Raw genomic sequence first — 19,381 nt, 5'->3', positions numbered from 1 at the left:
CTTCTCTTCCTCTATCATATAAACCTATATATCACAGAGCTCAGCTTCTCTCCCTCTATCATATAACCCTATATATCACAGAGCTCAGCTTCTCTCCTCTATCATATAACCCTATATATCACAGAGCTCAGCTTCTCTCCCTTTATCATATAACCCTATATATATATATATATATATATATATATATATATATATATATATATATATATATATATAATGCTCACCACAATAAAACAGAATTATGTCAATATCACAACATCTACTTAACATTCACTTTAAGGATCTATTTCGGAGTTACGCTCACCGTCCTCTGTAGTCCAGCAATTTCACACTCCAAATAATCCACTTGTTCTTTAGTGCGATTCTGAGTCTCCCCCAAGATGGATTCCAGCTCCTCATTTCGCTCTACAATGTCATCATACTCATTCTGTAGTTTCTGGAGCTTGTGCTGCAGCTGCTTCTTCTGACATTCTTTTTCCTCGACCTCTAGTTTACACCTAGCCGAGAAAAGAAACACAAGAGTCTAGAAACATGGAGTAACTATGCCCAAAGCTGATCATTTGTCACCTGCTGCTTTTCCAAGGTATCCCAGTCCCAGCACAGGCGGTTGGCAGACATATTGTCTTCTCTCCTGGTTTATGTGTGTGTACATACACATCACCTATATATCGATATATATTTCCCCATGACTAAGCTGTATGTCCTGTCACCCATAACATCAGTTTGTAAAAAGGATCTCCAAACCTGTTGTATACTTACATCAGTCATAGTACTAAACCAAGTATACTCATATGTCTGTCCGGCATATCTAGTCCCAGTTAGGTCTGGTCACTGGTATTAGAGATGTTAAAATAGGAATAGGGGTTCTTACACCTTCAATATCAGCCGACATATGTTTCATCCCTACCACCCCACCCCCTTACCCCAAAGAAATGGGTGGAAGCCATTGCCATCTTGTGACAGATTATTTCCTTGTTAGAACAAAATGTTTGCACTTTTATTGTTCAACTCCCATTCACTTGAGTAGCAGGGCCATGACACAACCACTACACAGTGTATGGCACCCTCTGCAGGTGATTGGTGGGGTACCAGGTGTCAAATCCCCCACCAATCTGATATTGATGACCTATACGAATAATAGGCTATCAATATCCAGTCTTTTAGATACCATTAAAGTGCCCTTGTAATATGCTTACATCAACGGCCTCTGCTTTCTCTAGTTGTCCCAGTTATAGGCAGCGGATAGCCAGCCCTTCAATATCTACTATGACCATTACATGAAGAAAAACTATGAAATATATTATAACATGTACAAAATAGATGAGCAAGTACCCAAATGACCACAGGCCCCCAATAAGCTGTGTCACCCTATACAGGCACCCCATTTGAGGATAGGAGGAAGCAGCATTTTTTAATCTACTCCACAATCTTCTTGCCATCCTTTGCCTGAGTTGGGCCCTTCCCCATAGCCAAATAGAAGCCCCTGGTAAATGTTATACAAGCCCTCGAAAAAAGTTACTTTTTATGTAGCTCTGGACTGTCTTGCAGAATCAAAGGTGAGGATGTGGAGTTTGTATAGTCGCTGTTACTTTTTTCACACTTAAAAACAAAACAAAAACATTAAAAACATTATTTTACAAAACTGACTTATTTTAGCCTCCCTTTGTTAAAATGAGGTCCCGGATGAGTAAGATCTTGGGGCTGACCTAGAATTTGTTAAATTAAATTTTAGTGCAAGAAATTTTAAGAAACTTTGCAATATAAATTTTGAGGGTAAAATGACTAGAGATGAGCGAGTACTGTTCGGATCAGCTGATCCGAACAGCACACTCGCATAGAAATGAATGGACGTAGCTGGCACGCGGGGGGTTAAGCGGCCGGCCGCTGTCAAAGCGGAAGTACCAGGTGCTTCCATTCATTTCTATGGTGCGTGCTGTTCGGATCGGCTGATCCAAACAGTGTTTGCTCATCTCTAAAACTGACTCTTTTTCCATTTAACAGGCTGTTTTGCTGTTCTTCACCTTGCTAAACTGACTTTCACTCTGAAATCTCTACTAGATGGATTGCAGTTCACATGTATGAGATTGCACATGGGCGAGTGACAGAAGGGAGACATAGACACACACACAGCTAAACAGCAGTACTTGTCTATAATGTCCTATATAGTCCAGCTGAAACTTGTTATTGAGCAGATTCTCCTCTACTTACTGTATGCAGTGTTTTGGAACCACCAAAACATTGGAATAACATAAAAATTATGTTATTCCATATGTCCATGCACTGTACTGTACACACTATACTATATTGACTTATGCACAGTTTGTTGAAAGGTTATATATGATTAATACCAGGACCTCAAAAACAAAATCCCAAACCTGCTCCATGTGCTTTTTCCTTTCGGAATCCAGTGATCTGACTCGTTGGCGTAAGGCAAGAATCTCTTTATCTAATCGACTATTATGTTCTTTGGCTTTTTGCAGTTCAAGGGAATCTTAACAAAAAGGAAATAAAATAGAAAATGTGCTAAAAAAAATTGCAAATTTAATTATTTGATGCACTAGAACAGATTTCCACCACTACTGGACACATTAGGAGAACACACAACAAGAATCAAAGGAACACCAGGAGGCACCAAACTTTGCCTGACTGCGACATCATCACAGCATAGTACAGTATATATACATATAGGGTTTGGATTGCGTGAGCTACCCAGCAGTGGGCTTTACAAATGAGATATATACGCACACACACAGAAACCTCTAGGATCATGATGGCGAACCTATGGCACGGGTGCCAGAGGTATCATTCAGAGCCCTCTCTGTGGGCACCCATCTTTGGAGCAGATTGTACTATGTGGTGGCCACTGTGAAGCATATTGTACTGTGTGGTGGCCACTGTGGAGCAGATTGTACTGTGTGGGGGCCACTGTGGAGCAGATTGTACTGTGTGGGGGCCACTGTGGAGCAGATTGTACTGTGTGGTGGCCACCGTGGAGCAGATTGTATTATGTGGTGGCCACTGTGGAGCAGATTGTACTGTGTGGTGGCCACTGTGGAGCAGATTGGACTGAGTGGGGGCCCTTCACTATTTATATCACACAGTATTTATAGCAGACATGATATTATTACAGGTCATAATAACATTGTATGGTCTTATAAAACAGATCTGTGCGATGTAAATAGTGAACATTAATAGTTCAACTTATACCAAATGCAATACAAAGTTGTTTTTATAATTGAAAGCTCTGTAAAGCCTCATTCACAAGATCGTATTTTGGGGGTCCGTAATTGTCTGAAATTGTGGATCCGCACAGTATTAAGGTTAAATTGCCATGTTGGCACTTTGTGATAATTTAGTGGGTTTTGGGTTGCAGTCTGGGCACTCGGTCTCTAAAAGTTTCGCCATCACTGATCTAGGACATGACTACCATACAAAGTTGCGTTGAAAAGGGATTTTCCAGAAGGGTGGAACTTGACCATATGTGATGGTTTCAGTCCCATAAATGCATGTAGATTAGACCTTTATATTTAACCCCTGAAATCTCTAGAACAAACTTTCCATCTCACCATTGTCTCTGAGGTCTTCAAGCTCTTGTTGAAGTGCACCAATGTCGTTTTGTTTATTTTGCATAATTTGTTCTGCAGAAGTGAAAAAAAAGAGGGCACAAATAAAAAAAATAATGAATGAAAAACACCAAAATTAGATGGGATATAGTGAGTATGTTTTGGGTTTTTTTCACCTCAAGGGAAAAAAACAGTTTTTCCTGGACAACCCCTTTAATTGTGGCATCCATGTGCCAGATTATCATATGAAGATGAAAATGTAACTTCCCATTAACCCCTTAGCGCCACAAGCCAGTTATGGCCTTTATGATGGTTTGATTTTCATCATAACTTTTATTTTTCCTCTGACGTACCGGTATGAAGGGTTGTATGTGAGACCAGCTGTAGTATTAATTGGTACCATTTTAAGGTCCATACAACACTTTGATTGTTTTCTATTTATGTTATTTGGGCAGCAGGATAAGCATAAATAGGCAAATTATGTCACGTTTCCGAGTATGTGCGTTCCACTGATCTCCTCTAGAATACACTACAATACATCTAACCCTAATTTTTTTCAAGCATTTATTGGGCCCCAGTTCTGACAAGGCCTAATAAGTGTAGAAAGATGGCAGACCTGGAGGCCATTGTGAGCCCCCGGGCTGCCACAGCCACCCATATAAATCCCACAATTGGGTGACAGAAGGAGCCCCCTTGCGCTTTATACCACTTAGATTTGATGGTCAGCATTGATCACAGAATATAAGTGGTTAAATGACTGGGCTCGTAGATATCCCTTACATTGGGAGCCTGGCATTCAGTCTCTGCTACGCTTCTGAGATTGTGTTGGTGCAGCTTTGGTAGGAATTATTGCCCACTTTTGAAGAACACGTACAACCCCAATTCCAAAAAAGTTTAGGACGCTGTATATAATGTAGAGACAAGAATGCAATGATTTGGAAATCTCATATAACCATAGTTTATCCACAATACAGTATCACAAGGTGAAAGTTTAGACCATTATCCATTTCATTCGAAAAAATTAACTCATGTAGAAATTGATGGCAGCGACACATCTCTAAGTCAGGGCAGCGCCATGTCTGTAAACGTCTGGGATATACAGAGACCAATTGCTGGAGTTTTGGGAGAGAAGTGTTGCCCTATTTTTGTGTGATATAGGGATCTCTCTGCTCAACAATCCCGGGTCCTTCTTTTTGTTTCATAAGGCAGGAAATGTTTTCCATTGGTGATGGGTCTGGACCGTAGATAGGCCGGTTCAGCACCAGACTCTTCTCCTGTGAAAGCCATACTGCTGGATGCAGTATGTGGCTTAGTATTGTCTTGCTCAAATATGCAAGGCCTTTCCTGAAAGAGACGATGTCAGGATGGAAGTGTATTTTGTTTTAAAACCTCTATATACTGCTGAGCATTGACAGTGCCCTTCAAGATGTGTAAGCTGCCCCTGCCATAGTCACTAATGCCATCTCATACTATCAGACATGGAGGCTTTTGGACTATGCACTGATAAACTGGATGACCTTTCCTGGAGTCCACAGGACACGGCATCCATGATTGCCATAAAGAAGTTTTCACTTTTAAAGGAGCTTTGACCCAGAGAAGATAGTGACAGTTCAAAATTGTGTTATGGATATCTGGCCTCTTTTCTGCATGACACAGCTTTAACTTGCATTTGTGGATTGCATGGCAAACTGTGTCACAGACAATGATTTCTGGACGTATTCCTGAGCCCATACATTGATATGCATTACCGATTCATATCTGCTTTTAATGCACTGCCGCTGAGAGTCCGTAGATCACAAGCGTCCAATATTGACCATCGACCTTGTCTCTTCTGCACGTGGATTTGTCCCTGAATCTTTTGATATTATATACCGTAGATGGTGAAATATTCTAAATCTTTTTGAATGTTGAGGAACATTTTTCCAAAATTGTTCCACCATTTTTAGAAGCAGTTTTTTTTGTTTGTTTTTTATACAGATAGGTGAACTTCTCTGTTTCATGCTCTTTCTATATGACAATCATGTAAACATTGACCCTACAGCTGGTTTTCTTTAGTACCACTTACTTTTCCAAGCTTTTATTAACTCTGCCCCAACTTTTTTGAGATGTGTCGCTGCCGTCAATTTCTAATTGAGTTTATTCAAATGAAATGGAAGTCGTCTAACTTTCAGCTTCAATTTATTCTGGTTTTCTTGACATTTTACACGCGTCCCAACATTTTTGGAAACTGGAGTTGTATGTCAAATGTCAGTTAGGGGTTAAATGACAGCAAACAGTGATCTTGAAAACTGTGATTAAAGGGGCTCTATCACTGGGAAAAGTCATTTTTATCTAATCACATGCTTGCATAGGCTTTAGAAAGTCTATTCCACACCTACCTTTAGTATGTAGATTGCCTCAGTGGTTTCTGAATAAGTCAGTTTTTATTAATATGCTAATGAGCTTCCAGCCAGCACAGGAAGTTCCCAGCAGCACTCGTCTCTTCTATTATCTCCTATGTGTGTGCAAACAGGAAGCTGAGTCATTATCATCATCAGCAGCAGCCTGTGCATAGGAAACAATAGCAAAGAGGGTGCATGATGCATCGTGCACCAGTTTAATTAGCATATGAATAAAAACGGACTTATTCAGAAACCGCGGAGGCAATTTACATACAAAGGGTAGGTGTGGAATAGACTTTCTAAAGCCTATGCAAGGATGTGATTAGTTAAACATTACTTTTCCCAATGATAGAGCCCCTTTAACTTATACAGAAATCCTAAAGTTGTATGAAATTTCATTATAAATTTGTTGCTGAAAGCAAAAACCCTCTTTAAAGAGGATCTTTTATGTCCTCAGGCACTGGTGTTTTTTTGCCAGTATGCACCCGGGTGCCGGAGATACCAGTGCCGTTAGTTTCGGCACAGATATCCCTTCACCGTCAGAAGGGTGGGCCTTAATGCTCTTAGCCATCACTGGGTGGTAAGGAACGCCCCCTCTGACAGTACAATGCTATGGAAAAGTATTGTCAGGGGACGTTCCTTACTACTCAGCAATGACACTACGCAGAAAGGCCTGCCTTTCTGACAGTGGACAGATATCAGTACCGAAAATAACAGCTCCGATATCTCTAACAACGGGGCCCATACCAGGAAACATGACAGTGTGCTGAATTCAGTGCACTTTCAGCTTTCACTGCGGGTGCAAGAGGACATGAAAGATCCTTTTGAAAGTAAACCTGTCAAATGGAAGATGCTATCCAACCTGTAGGAAACATGCTATGAAGGAAAAGGAGGAGCAGAGCAGATTGATGTATAGGTTTGTAGAGATTCAGTATAACTTGTCTTTTATACAATAAGTCAAGGAGGCGGTCCTATCAGTGATTTACAATTATCATTATGTACAGTCATGGGAGGAGGCTGACAATCATGGATAGGACCAGCATAGAAAGAGCAGAGACGTCTATAGATAAATGGCAAACCTATATATCAGTTTGCACAGCGCCTCCTGCTCTATAAACATGATGCACATTTCACTGTATTTTCCATGTGACAGGTTCATCGAATCATTGACTGCAGTTTTTGATGCCGAACAAAAAGTTAAATTATTATATGGCATACAATCCAAAGTCCACACAACCACCAGTACATGACAACTTACCAAGCTCATTAAGTTCCTTCTTCTTTATAAGTAAATCATCCGTGAGTTTACGTATTTCGTCATGAGCCATTTTCAATCTTTGGGCGGCTTCAGTCAAATCCCTCTCCATGCTTGCCCTTATTTTCCGCTCTTTATCAAGCTCTTCATCAAAGGTCTGAAAAATTAACAAATAAAAAAATAGAATGAATATATATATATATATATATATATATATATATATATATATATATATATATATACAGTCCTATGAAAAAGTTTGGGCACCCCTATTAATCTTAATCATTTTTTGTTCTAAATATTTTGGTGTTTGCAACAGCCATTTCAGTTTGATATATCTAATAACTGATGGACACAGTAATATTTCAGGATTGAAATGAGGTTTATTGTACTAACAGAAAATGTGCAATATGCATTAAACCAAAATTTGACTGGTGCAAAAGTATGGGCACCTCAACAGAAAAGTGACATTAATATTTAGTAGATCCTCCTTTTGCCTCTAGTCGCTTCCTGTAGCTTTTAATCAGTTCCTGGATCCTGGATGAAGGGATTTTGGACCATTCCTCTTTACAAAACAATTCAAGTTCAGTTAAGTTTGATGGTGGCCGACCATGGACAGCCCGCTTCAGATCATCCCACAGATGTTCAATGATATTCAGGTCTGGGGACTGGGATGGCCATTCCAGAACATTGTAATTGTTCCTCTGCATGAATTCCTGAGTCGATTTGGAGCGGTGTTTTGGATCATTGTCTTGCTGAAATATCCATCCCCGGGGTAACTTCAACTTCGTCACTGATTCTTGAACATTATTCTGAAGAATCTGCTGATACTGAGTGGAATCCATGCGACCCTCAACTTTAACAAGATTCCCGGTGCCGGCATTGGCCACACAGCCCCAAAGCATGATGGAACCTCCACCAAATTTTACAGTGGGTAGCATGTGTTTTTCTTGTAATGCTGTTTTTTTTTGGACGCCATGCATAATGCCTTTTTGTATGACCAAACAACTCAATCTTTGTTTCATCAGTCCACAGGAACTTCTTCCAAAATGAAGCTGGCTTGTCCAAATGTGCTTCTGCATACCTCAGGCGACTCTGTTTGTGGCGTGCTTGCAGAAACGGCTTCTTTCTCATCACTCTCCCATACAGCTTCTCCTTGTGCAAAGTGCGCTGTATTTTTGACCGATGCACAGTGACACCATCTGCAGCAAGATGATGCTGCAGCTCTTTGGAGGTGGTCTGTGGATTGTCCTTGACTGTTCTCACCATTCTTCTTCTCTGCCTTTCTGATATTTTTCTTGGCCTGCCACTTCTGGGCTTAACAAGAACTGTCCCTGTGGTCTTCCATTTCCTTACTATGTTCCTCACAGTGGAAACTGACAAGTTAAATCTCTGAGACAACTTTTTGTATCCTTCCCCTGAACAACTATGTTGGACAATCTTTGTTTTCAGATCATTTGAGAGTTGTTTTGAGTAGCCCATGATGCCACTCTTCCGAGGAGATTCAAATAGGAGAACAACTTGCAATTGGCCACCTTAAATACCTTTTCTTATGATTGGATACATCTGGCTATGAAGTTCAAAGCTCACTGAGGTTACAAAACCAATTTTGTGCTTCAGTAAGTCAGTAAAAAGTAGTTAGGAGTATTCAAATCAATAAAATGATAAGGGTGCCCATACTTTTGCACCAGTCAAATTTTGGTTTAATGCATATTGCACATTTTCTGTTAGTACAATAAACCTCATTTCAATCCTGAAATATTACTGTGTCCATCAGTTATTAGATATATCAAACTGAAATGGCTGTTGCAAACACCAAAATATTTAGAACAAAAAATGATTAAGATTAATAGGGGTGCCCAAACTTTTTCATAGGACTGTATATATAGATTTTTTTGTCTCAGTCATTTTGCTTTCCCATTAACCCTGGATGAAAAGGTAGTTCTGGTAATGCCATCCATGCTGCTGATGCTACTCATCAAACATAACTTTGCCATTAGTGTTCATGACTAGAAATGAGCGTCAGTGCTATTGTCACCATAATCATCAAATCAAGCATCAGAAATATCATTTATTTTTTTCCCCCCAACTACTGAGTAAAATATCACAAAAATAATAAATGTAATATTACTCACCTTATCGCTATACTTCTTGTGCCACCGGTTTCTGGTCCCCTGGTGCTCTAGGTTTCCTGGCCTATGTGACTACTGCGGCAAATCACTTATAGCATATGACCAGGGTTTGGATGCAACAGTTGTCCATGTCAGGACATCATTACAACAGACATGGATCCATAAACCACTAGCGAACCAAGAACTTATTGCATGGAGACAGCAGGCAATTCTTATGGTAGCCCATTGGAAACAGTCAGCGGTTTGTTTTCATTGTGTTGTTAGCTTTGTGACTTAAAGGGGTTGTCCCGTTGAGGACACTTATCCCCTATCCATGGGATGGAGGATAAGTGTCCGATCGCTGGGAGCTCAATCATTGGGTTCCCTAGTGATCAGGAACATGGAGGACCGAAAGTCTCCCTAAGGCCTCCATGTGAATGGAACGCCAATGCCCTTGCATGATCAGTGCTCCGTTCACTTCTATGGGGCTGATGGGACTGTAATCTTTATCAGCGCCCACAACCCATAGAAGTGAATGGAGCACCAGTCATGTAAGCGTACTGGCACTCCATTCAGAAGGAGGCTTTAAGGGGGACTTTTGCTCCCCCATCCTATTGATTATTGGGTGACCCTGAGCAATTGGACACTTATGCCCTGTGCTGTGGATAGGAGATAAGGGTCTCTATTGGATCAACCTCTTAAATGAGGCAGCGAATAAATTAGTGGTAGAGATGAGTTCGGGAAACCTCCATTCTTCAATAGTTGTGGTTATGACATCTATGGTATATCCTGTGAATATGTTACTGTTTTCTGTCTGAAAACCTCGCTAATATAGCTACCACTAGACATCTCCTTCCTTTCTAAATTGCTGTTCACTCTGTTACTAGGGAAAGTCAATCTATAGAAACCAAAAGGCTCAAGACCGAACTCAGAAAGTGGAGGGGGAGGGTCGGATTCGTGTTCATAGCCTTTGCATGTATACATGCAGTTTCCCCTGCCTGTACACTGTGCAGAGATGAGTCTGCAGCTTTTCACCGCTCACAGTGAGTCTACCTACTTCTGACTAGCTGCTTGTGTTATTGCGTATGGGATACGAATAGACAGGAAGCAACTTTCCTTATTGTGCTCAAATTTTTGGAGTTCAGCGTCTGTGAATTTCCTATATTACGTTCACTTAGATTCTTCTACGCTATTTGTTTTTTATTTGATAGTTACTATTGGCACAAATACATGTAAAGGAACCAGTAGTAGTTATAATGGATGGCGTCGATAGAGCTCTCTATTCTAAATGTCGCCCGCCTCTGGGCAAAATGTGCTGTGCCATAATGGGGCTATTAGAAGAATACAAACTGATAGGACGCCGAGTATGAAGGCTTATACAGCCAGAGGACAGATTGCAACCTATAGTTCGCCCTATGATGAAAACTCAGATACCCTTTAAGGCTTTGAATTATTAAAGTAAATGATTAACCAATCTGACCAGGTCTACTGAAGATATATATGAATATATCAAATGTGGCGTGCTGAAGATGTCAGCAGAGCAATGCGCTACCCACCATTTCATTACTCAAACAAGACCCGGATGAGTGAATGTTAGTGTGACACCTGCATGTACAAAGCTGCCTCCAGCCATGGCTTCTCCTTTTACAGCTATACAGATCTGGCTGCTCTTCAAAGACATTTCATACAATATTACACGTCTCTGCCTATAGAGCATGCTTACCTGAATTCACCCATTAAATCAAAGGATTAGCGCATGCATAATTCATCCAGAGAGACTGCATTGTACCCACACAAAAGCTGCACCTTTAAGTCATGCCTTTCATGTGTTAATGTGTTTTATGTTATGTTTCTCTACAACTACTGCCCAGTTTGCAGCTGTAGTGGCTGCAAATATGTCTGAACATATCTTTAAAGCGAGTCCTCTACCTCCCCCCAATTGTCACCATTGTGTTAAAGAGTACATTACAGTGAAAAAAGAAAAAAAAATCTGTTATGTACGTTGCTTTTGTAGATTTGCAGAAAAACAGCTTATGCAAATGAGACAATTGGTGCATTGGAGGCGGGCCGACAGCTACTTAGAGCATAGTTCTTGCCACACAAGCCCCTACCATTATATGACTGCACCACCCTGTGTAGGTGACGGGATCCTGGTACTGATCCTACCACTGCTATGAAAGCACCCATCCTAAATGAGCAGCAAAAACAATGATCCCAGAGATGAAGCCCCCCCCTCCCCCCCATCAGTGCCCTAACTCCCTTATCTGCAAAAGGTAAAGTTGTTTTTCTCTAAATATTATTTGTAATATTTAGAGAATACTGTAATATTATTATTGTATTACCTATGCCACTGTAAAACACTGAATTTTCCCATGGTGGGAGTATAAGGGCTCGCTCACACTGGGGGGGGGGGGGGGGAGCCGCGTCACTCTCGGGTCAAAACCCGCCTGCCACGACCGTCGTGGTCGCGGCTACCCCCTCCGGAGTCGGCTCAAATGAACGGGCCGACATCGGTGGTTGCTGCCGCCAGGCGGAGGCCGCGGCTCAGCGAGCTGCAGAATCCGCCTGAAAAAAGGGCAGCTCGCTTCTTTTTTCATGTCCGCCGCTAGCGGAAAAAAGAATGCTAGTGGTCTCCATAGACCACCATTGTATGGAGGCGGATTTTGAGGTGAAATCCGCTGTCAAAATCCGCCTCCTTGCCCCCGTGTGAACTAGCCCTAAGGGTATGTTCACACAGAGTTTTTTGCAGGCGGATTTTGAAGCGGAATCCGCCTCAAAATCCGCCTGCAAAACCGCCTCCCATTCATTTCAATGGAAGTCTCCAGTCTTTTATTATTATCTGCAGATGGTCTACATGTCACTAATATACTGTCTGTAGCTGACATGTTTCTGTAAGTCAGTCTCGCATATATAGCCAGGCCCATGCTCCTGGTGTGCATCTCCTGTTCGTATGATGCCCAATACACTGAACAAAAGTATAGCAACTCTTTCCCGCTAGCGATTTATTTTTTATCTTGCAGGAAAAAGAAGCAAGGGTCAGTTCACAAGGGGGAAGCCTTTTCCGCCATGTGGCTTTTTTGCATGGCTAGCCGTGGCAGGATGCCAATGCAGTGCATCGGCATTTCTCTCCTGATTGGACCTGAATGAATGGGCCTAAGCAGGAGTTTGTCTCAAGCCACTGACTCAGCCGCGGAATCCGCGTGAAGAAAGAGCATGTTGCTGAAAAAAAAATATATCGCTAAACGAAAAGGAAAATCGCTAAAGGAAAAAACTGCAAGTGACTCCCATTGAAATGGGAGGCAGTTTTGCAGCGGATTTTGCCTCAAAATCCACCTGCAAAAAACTCTGTGTGAACATACCCCATCTTCATGCGGATTCCGCGGCTAAGTCAGCCGCAGCGTCCGCGGCTTGAGACATCCTCCCGCTTAGGCCCATTCATTCGGGCCTAATCAGAAGCAGGATACCACGACAGGATGCCGGGTGAACTTACCCTTAAAAGATTATCTTATGATTATAACAGTCAATTGTGTTGTGTCTCAGTGTGAGAAAAGTAATAACTTAACATGTCTGAGATGTTCTGGCATGTCTCCCTTATATGTTTCAATTTCTCCCATTTAGCATCATGGAGATTGACTGCCTATATATAGAGCCACCTTTCTCCTTTAAAAAAGCAACACAGACCATTTTTACTCTGTATTAGTGGGGAGACCATAAAGCTAGGGCTCCAGAGAGACACAGAGGACCCGGGATTCAGAGTGCAGTCATGACATTAGGTGGCAGTGACTGTATATTACAATAGATGACTATGATATGGTTAGTGCATTGCCGTGTTAGTGCATGCATTGGTTGATTAGTAATATTAAAAAATATCAAAAGAAGCAGAACAGGGACATACTGAACTCTCAGCAGATGCTCTGTCTGCATTTTTACGAGTCCCAAACAATTTCTTCCAAGGCTTCTGAACAGATAACAGTGGCTCCTTTTAGAAAAAAAATTTGAAAATATTAATTTTATATGAAAAAAACTTAATTTCCCAGAAAATGCCAAAACGTATGCATTGCTCTAACAGAATCTCAGTTAATTTATACCGACTACAGGGACTCTTAAGCTGTATGTCTTCCAAGTGTAGTTTACCCATAAAATGAAATTATTTCTTTGGCATGTAATACGATAGACGCTCCATACCTTGTTCAGAGTTTCCTTGGTGAGTCTCATGGTTTCACGCTGTTGATAAAGTTCCTCTTCTAATGTCTGATGAATCTGTTTCAATTCATCCTGAAACCAGTGAACCGATATGAACACGTGATATAGATCTAATACAATTGGCCCACAGACACCATTAGCAGGAGTTTATTGCATATTGTTTATTAGTTTACACTGCATTATCTGCTGCTCAGCATGTGAAACATGATAAATGTTCCTAGTCCAAGTCCATGCAAGCAGTGTAAAACTGGACTTTCAGGCATCCCAAAACAGAAATTCCTGTAGCACTTGGCAGTAAATTCTACTGATTTAGTAAATTTTTCTCTACATTTGGTCATATTTTGAACTTACAGGATTCACAGATTTAATCTTTAATGTGCCAATACACAAAAAAGCTAGATTGGCCAAACTTGCTGATTTCAGAGTAGCCAAGCAACTATCCTACATTTATAGGGGCCGCCTACCCGTAAAATGACGGAGAAAAAGGATTGGGTATGTTGACTTTCACCATTCCTGATCCCTGTTTTTATGCTAGAGTGCATGTGTATGAGGAGCTGACAGCTAGTGATGGTTTATGGTCAGCTTTATAATAGTTTGGTAGTTCTGCCAGTAAGTATCTGAGAGTACCTGTCGTTTTTGATCGCTGGAGTTCTCAGAGCAAGAGTCCATCTTTTGTTCCAGAAGCTCAAGTTTTTCTAGCAGTGTGGCCCTCTCCACCAGCAGGTAGGCAATCTGCTCACTGGGACTGCTGTGGGCAATCTCATTTAGGCCTTCCTGGTCCAGCATCTCTTCAACTTCCTTCAACTGGGAGTCTAAAATGAGAAAACCACTCTGACAATCTTCACAATGCAGAACAAGGTAAATTATTGCAGAGAGATTAAGGCCTGTAGCTATCCCCGCGGCAGCTTCTCACTGTAGTGTATGGGTGTCTAGTGCTGCAATATTATAAGCTCCACAGCCAAATAGCTCGGTCCGGTCTTACCTTGTTGAATCTGCAGCTTCTCTAGTTCAATCCTGAGCTGTATATTTTCCTTTTCAAAATCTGTAGTGAGCGCCTCTCTCTCCTCGGTGAGGCTCCTGATGTGAGCCACATAGTTCTCCACCTGGTGCAAATACACAATTTAAAGGGATTGTTCTCTGGTCTCATTCTGCAACAGTGACATCTATGGCAAAAGGATATCCATGGTAACAATGGGTCCATGCAGTGGATGCACTACATTTTTCCCAAAAAAGTAAAAATACTCCACATCTTTTAGAAGTATTTTTTTGTTAAGGAGGGATATGACATTTGCAGTAATGCAAATAATATGTAGACTTACATAATGTAGAGACGATGCTATTTATTCAGGAAACAATTTTTAAAACGACTTTCCAGAATAACAGTGCTATACCCCATCCCCTCCCCCAATCCCCTCAGTAAACCATCTCTTCGGCTAAGGCTCCACGTTCCGGAAACGCAGTTTTATTTGTTGCAGATTTTTTTGCGTTTTTTTTTAGCCAAAGCCAAGCATGGCTACAAGAGGATTGGGATATATATATATATATATATATATATGTATATATTCGACTTCTCCCTTCTGCTCAATCCGCTCCTGGCTGTGGCTCAAAAAAACCACAGCAAAATCTGCAAAAAACAAACAAACCTGCGTTTCCGCAACGTGGGGCCTTAGCCTTAGGGTATATTCATGTATTGCAGAAAATCGCCATTTTCATGGCACCTGCCACAATTCTATGTCAAAATCATATTTGTTTATGTACCGTGTTAGCCAGCGGGTAGGAAATATAAAAACAAAGAACTTGAGAATCTTCAGTAGTTGATACCTTTTTTAATGGCTAATAATAATGATGATATTGGCGAAGTATTTTATATGTATGGATTTTTGTGGCAGGAACAGTAAAAAATGCGACTTCACAGCATATGCTGAATATACTTGCCCCTAAGGCTATGTTCACACTGCATTTTTTGTTTAAATTACTCATCAGAAAAATCTGATGAGTGGAATTTGTGACATTTTTTGCTAATTAGCTTCATTCAGTGGGGCTTAATCATAGTGTAGCCACATGGTGCAGATTTAGTGGTGATTTTGCCAACAAAACCGCCGCAAAATAAGGGAAGACTATTAGAGATGAGTGAGTACTGTTCGGATCAGCCAATCTGAACAGCACGCTTGCATAGAAATGAATGGACGTAGCCGGCACGCGGGGGGTTAAGCAGCCGGCCGCCGTCAAAGCGGAATTACCAGCTGCTTCCATTCATTTCTATGGAGCCTGCTGTTCGGATCGGCCGATCCGAACAGTACTCACTCATCTCTAAAGACTATTCTTTTTTCCAACGCAATGAAAAGAGAAGCGATGGTCACTGCCTACTATTTAACACAAAGGGAAGCAGATTAATCCCAGGACTCCACGTTGCAAAAACACTGCGTTTTACATTACCTATAAAGTGGATGGGATTCTGGCTAATCCCATCCACACAGTGCAGAAAAATCTGCAGTAGAAATGCTGCGATTTAAAACAGGCTTGTGTTTTGGTAAATCACAGTATGCCAATTATACCTAGAGAAACGCTGGCGTTTTACGTATAGGTGTAATAGAGGCAGAAAGTCCACAGAGGAAAATTCTGCACACTTTCTCTGAAAAACGATTCAGGAAAAAACTGTGATATGTTTCCAACGCGGTCTTTTCCGCAGTGCTTTTGGTAGTAATTAACTGCGTGAGGCCTTGGTGTTTTTTGGGGCAGATTTTGATATTGAAAATGCCTTTAAGGCCAGTGCGCCATGTTGTGAACAAGCTGTGTTTTGGCTGCGGCGACAGAATTGCTGTGTTTGACATTACCTGCAAAGGGGATGGGATTCTGGCTAATCCCATTCATACACTGCAGAAAGAAGCTGGTATTTTCCATATAGTTATAAAAGAGGCAGAAAGTCCGCAGAGGAAAACTATGCAGATTTTCTGTGAAAAACACTGTGGAAAAAAACATGATGCATTTCCACCGCACTCTTTTTTGCATTTTTTATTTTTTTGGTTGTGGATCGCTACTTGAGGCCTTAGCCTTAAATGTTCTTCTAAACTGGCAGTGTGAACATATCAACGGGTATATTTAAAAGTTAAAAAATCCCCTGGGTGACACTGGCTGAGGTTACCAAGTCTCTGAGTGGCGCTGTCTGGATAAATGCACAGCATCCAGATCTTGTCAAATGTTACAGTCCAGAGTCAGGTATAATATATAACACTGTGACGCAGACAGCCCAATATGGTGTATCCGAGCCTATACTTTATCATTTGGTTTGGTGACGTATCCAGCTGTCACCAAACAAGAGGAAGATGAGACTCCATGGACTGTTATACCCAAAACCATCCCCTCTCCCCTTTACTAGCTTTGGCAATGCCAAATATCTATTCTGAGGTGCCAATAAAGCTTGTTGATTTGCTTTGTCTACACCTGCCTGCTGTGCATTCACTCCCCCCAGTGTCTTATAAACCCCAGCCAGGCACTCAGACACCTCACACCAGGTGGTAAAGATTGTGTCAGGCTGTTTAAAGTAACCGTGCACTTTTTTAATCTTTTTGTCCGCCCTTTTCTACGTCAGTAGCTCAGTGTGGCAGTGTAAGGGTTACACTTACTACTTGTGTATTTCCATAGCTATAGTGACCCCTGCTGCCTCATGTGACCTCCCTCTGACCTACTGCAGGTCATTGTGTTATTCACTGATGCGAAAGTTAGACTTTCAATGTATTCCTATGAGAGCCTAGTTCTGAGTGCCATAGGGATACATTGAATAACATAGAGATAAGCGTTCTACCACCGATACATCTCCCTCAGCCTCTCTCCGGCCATAACTTATCAGCTCCGGCTGCAGCCTCCATACTAGTAACAGCTCCCTACTCTCTGCTCACCATTGGCTGCGAACAAGGAGCTTTGCTATTTGGTGTGCCAGGCACCAGTAGTATTACTGAGCAGCCATTGCCCTGCACAGCTTTCTGTTATAGATAGGAAAAGTCACATATCTATTAATATGCATGAGACTGCTTTCATACTGTAAATTGCCTATATAAGGGTCTATGACACTTGCACAAGAATTATTGCACACTCTGGCTTCATGGTTTGCCCAGGGCAAGGGTTTTATGATAGAAGTAACTGGTTTGCCCCTACAACCGCTTTCCATGATCTTTGGAACAATTTCTCACCCCGTGTTTGATAACAATGTTCTATATTCCATGCAAATAGCCCATAAGGTCTGAGCCTCCTCTCTATAGCAAATGCATGGCTTGCCACTATGGTATATACAACATCATAGGAAGTGTATCATACTAGGGAGAGTCACCTTTCTCACAGTGAGATATTTGCCACCTGCTACTGGTATATAGTTAGTATGTGAAAGACCTCTGTTGGTATCTCCTGGTATATGGTTGCTATGGGTAACACCACTGTTGGTGTCACCTGGTATATAGTTGCTATGGGTAACACCACTGTTGGTATCTCCTGGTATATGGCTGCTATGGTAGCACCACTGTTGGCCTCTGCTGCAGCTTGTATACAGGCATATTTCCCCATATCATCCCATTACTGGTCAGCGCTCTGTATACTATCTCTGTATACAATCTCTGTATACGATCTCTGTATACGATCTCTGTATACTATCTCTGTATACTATCTCTGTATACTATCTCTGTATACTATCTCTGTATACTATCTCTGTATACTATCGGTAACCTCTCACCTCCTTCATCTCCTCGGCCTGTTGTAGCTTCAGCTCTTCCAAGCTGTTAGTGGACGCCTGTAACTTACTCTCCGCTATCTGATACAGATCCCACAGGAAACACAAGTACTCCTCTGTAGAAGTGCCAGGATTAAATCCCTTCTCCTTTAATTTATCAACTATGTCCTCCGATTGAGCATGGACCTGAAAGGAGGGAGCAAGAAATCCTTATAACAATATATACAGTGATATCTTGTCCAGTTATACAGGGAAATAAGAAAAGGTTTTTAACCTGATAAACCCCCTAAATAGCATTAGCCGGTGTCTCCTGCCATCACACTGACTGCCACTGTGGTTCTCTTTACAGAACATTTCACTTTACATTGTCAGACATAGAGCGCCCCCCTCTACAATGTCTCTATAGAGAATCAGTCATAGAGAGCTCTGCTTCACATAAAGTGACCCACTATATAGAGTCAGCCATAGAGAGAGCTCTGCTTTACATAAAGTAACCCACTATACAGAGTCAGCCATACAGTAGAGTCTCATTTTGCAGAGTCAAACCTAAAGTGTCGTAGTCTCAACCATAAAGTGCTTTCCTTTAAAAGTCACCCATAGGGTCTCACTTGAGAGCCATATAGTGTCCCCTTTAGGCTAAAGCCTCACATTGTGAAAACAGCATTTTAGCTGCTGCAGAAACGCTATGGAATAAGTGAATGAGATCCTGGCTAATCCCATACACATACTGCAGAAAAAAAAAAAAAAATGAGGCCCCCACATTACAGAAAAAAAAGCTGCAAAAAGCTACGTTTTCAAAAACACCCCAGTTTCTGAAAAATCGAAGCATGTCAATTATACCTGGCGTTTTTCCTATCAGCTTAAGGGCTAGTTCACACGTGAGTATAAGGGGAGGTTTTTGACAGCGGATTTCGCGTCCAAAACCTCCCCTTATAATGGTGGTCTATGGAGACCGCCGGGCTTCTGTTCTCCGCTAGCGGCGAGCTGCTGCTAGCGGAGAAAAGAAAGGACATGTCCTTTCTTCAGGCGGAAGCCGCGCAGGCTCAGCCGCGCGGCTTCCGCCCCCGGCAGCTCCTTCCTATGTCGGCTCATTCATTTGAGCCGACAGCAGAGGGTTAAGCCGCGACAGCGATGGTCGCGGCGGGCGGGTT

The 19,381-nt window shown here is 41.7% G+C and overlaps 1 protein-coding gene across 1 annotated transcript in view; it reads right to left on the bottom strand.

The window, feature by feature from the left end:
- The window catches only part of CCDC30 (coiled-coil domain containing 30), a 44,230-nt gene that overhangs the window by 17,089 nt on the left and 7,760 nt on the right, over nucleotides 1-19,381 (bottom strand). The window contains exons 3-12 of the mRNA XM_075279888.1: nucleotides 18,234-18,416; nucleotides 14,496-14,616; nucleotides 14,141-14,325; nucleotides 13,496-13,585; nucleotides 13,206-13,289; nucleotides 7,203-7,356; nucleotides 3,567-3,638; nucleotides 2,376-2,491; nucleotides 1,520-1,599; nucleotides 305-497 (exon numbers count right to left, since the gene is read on the bottom strand). Of these exons, the coding sequence (XP_075135989.1) occupies nucleotides 305-497; nucleotides 1,520-1,599; nucleotides 2,376-2,491; nucleotides 3,567-3,638; nucleotides 7,203-7,356; nucleotides 13,206-13,289; nucleotides 13,496-13,585; nucleotides 14,141-14,325; nucleotides 14,496-14,616; nucleotides 18,234-18,416 (1,278 nt within the window). The remainder of the gene's footprint in view (nucleotides 1-304; nucleotides 498-1,519; nucleotides 1,600-2,375; nucleotides 2,492-3,566; nucleotides 3,639-7,202; nucleotides 7,357-13,205; nucleotides 13,290-13,495; nucleotides 13,586-14,140; nucleotides 14,326-14,495; nucleotides 14,617-18,233; nucleotides 18,417-19,381) is intronic.

This window comes from Leptodactylus fuscus, chromosome 6 (assembly GCF_031893055.1).
Source record: "Leptodactylus fuscus isolate aLepFus1 chromosome 6, aLepFus1.hap2, whole genome shotgun sequence".
NCBI classification, from domain to species: domain Eukaryota; kingdom Metazoa; phylum Chordata; class Amphibia; order Anura; family Leptodactylidae; genus Leptodactylus; species Leptodactylus fuscus.
This window is presented reverse-complemented; position numbering and strand designations above follow the sequence as displayed.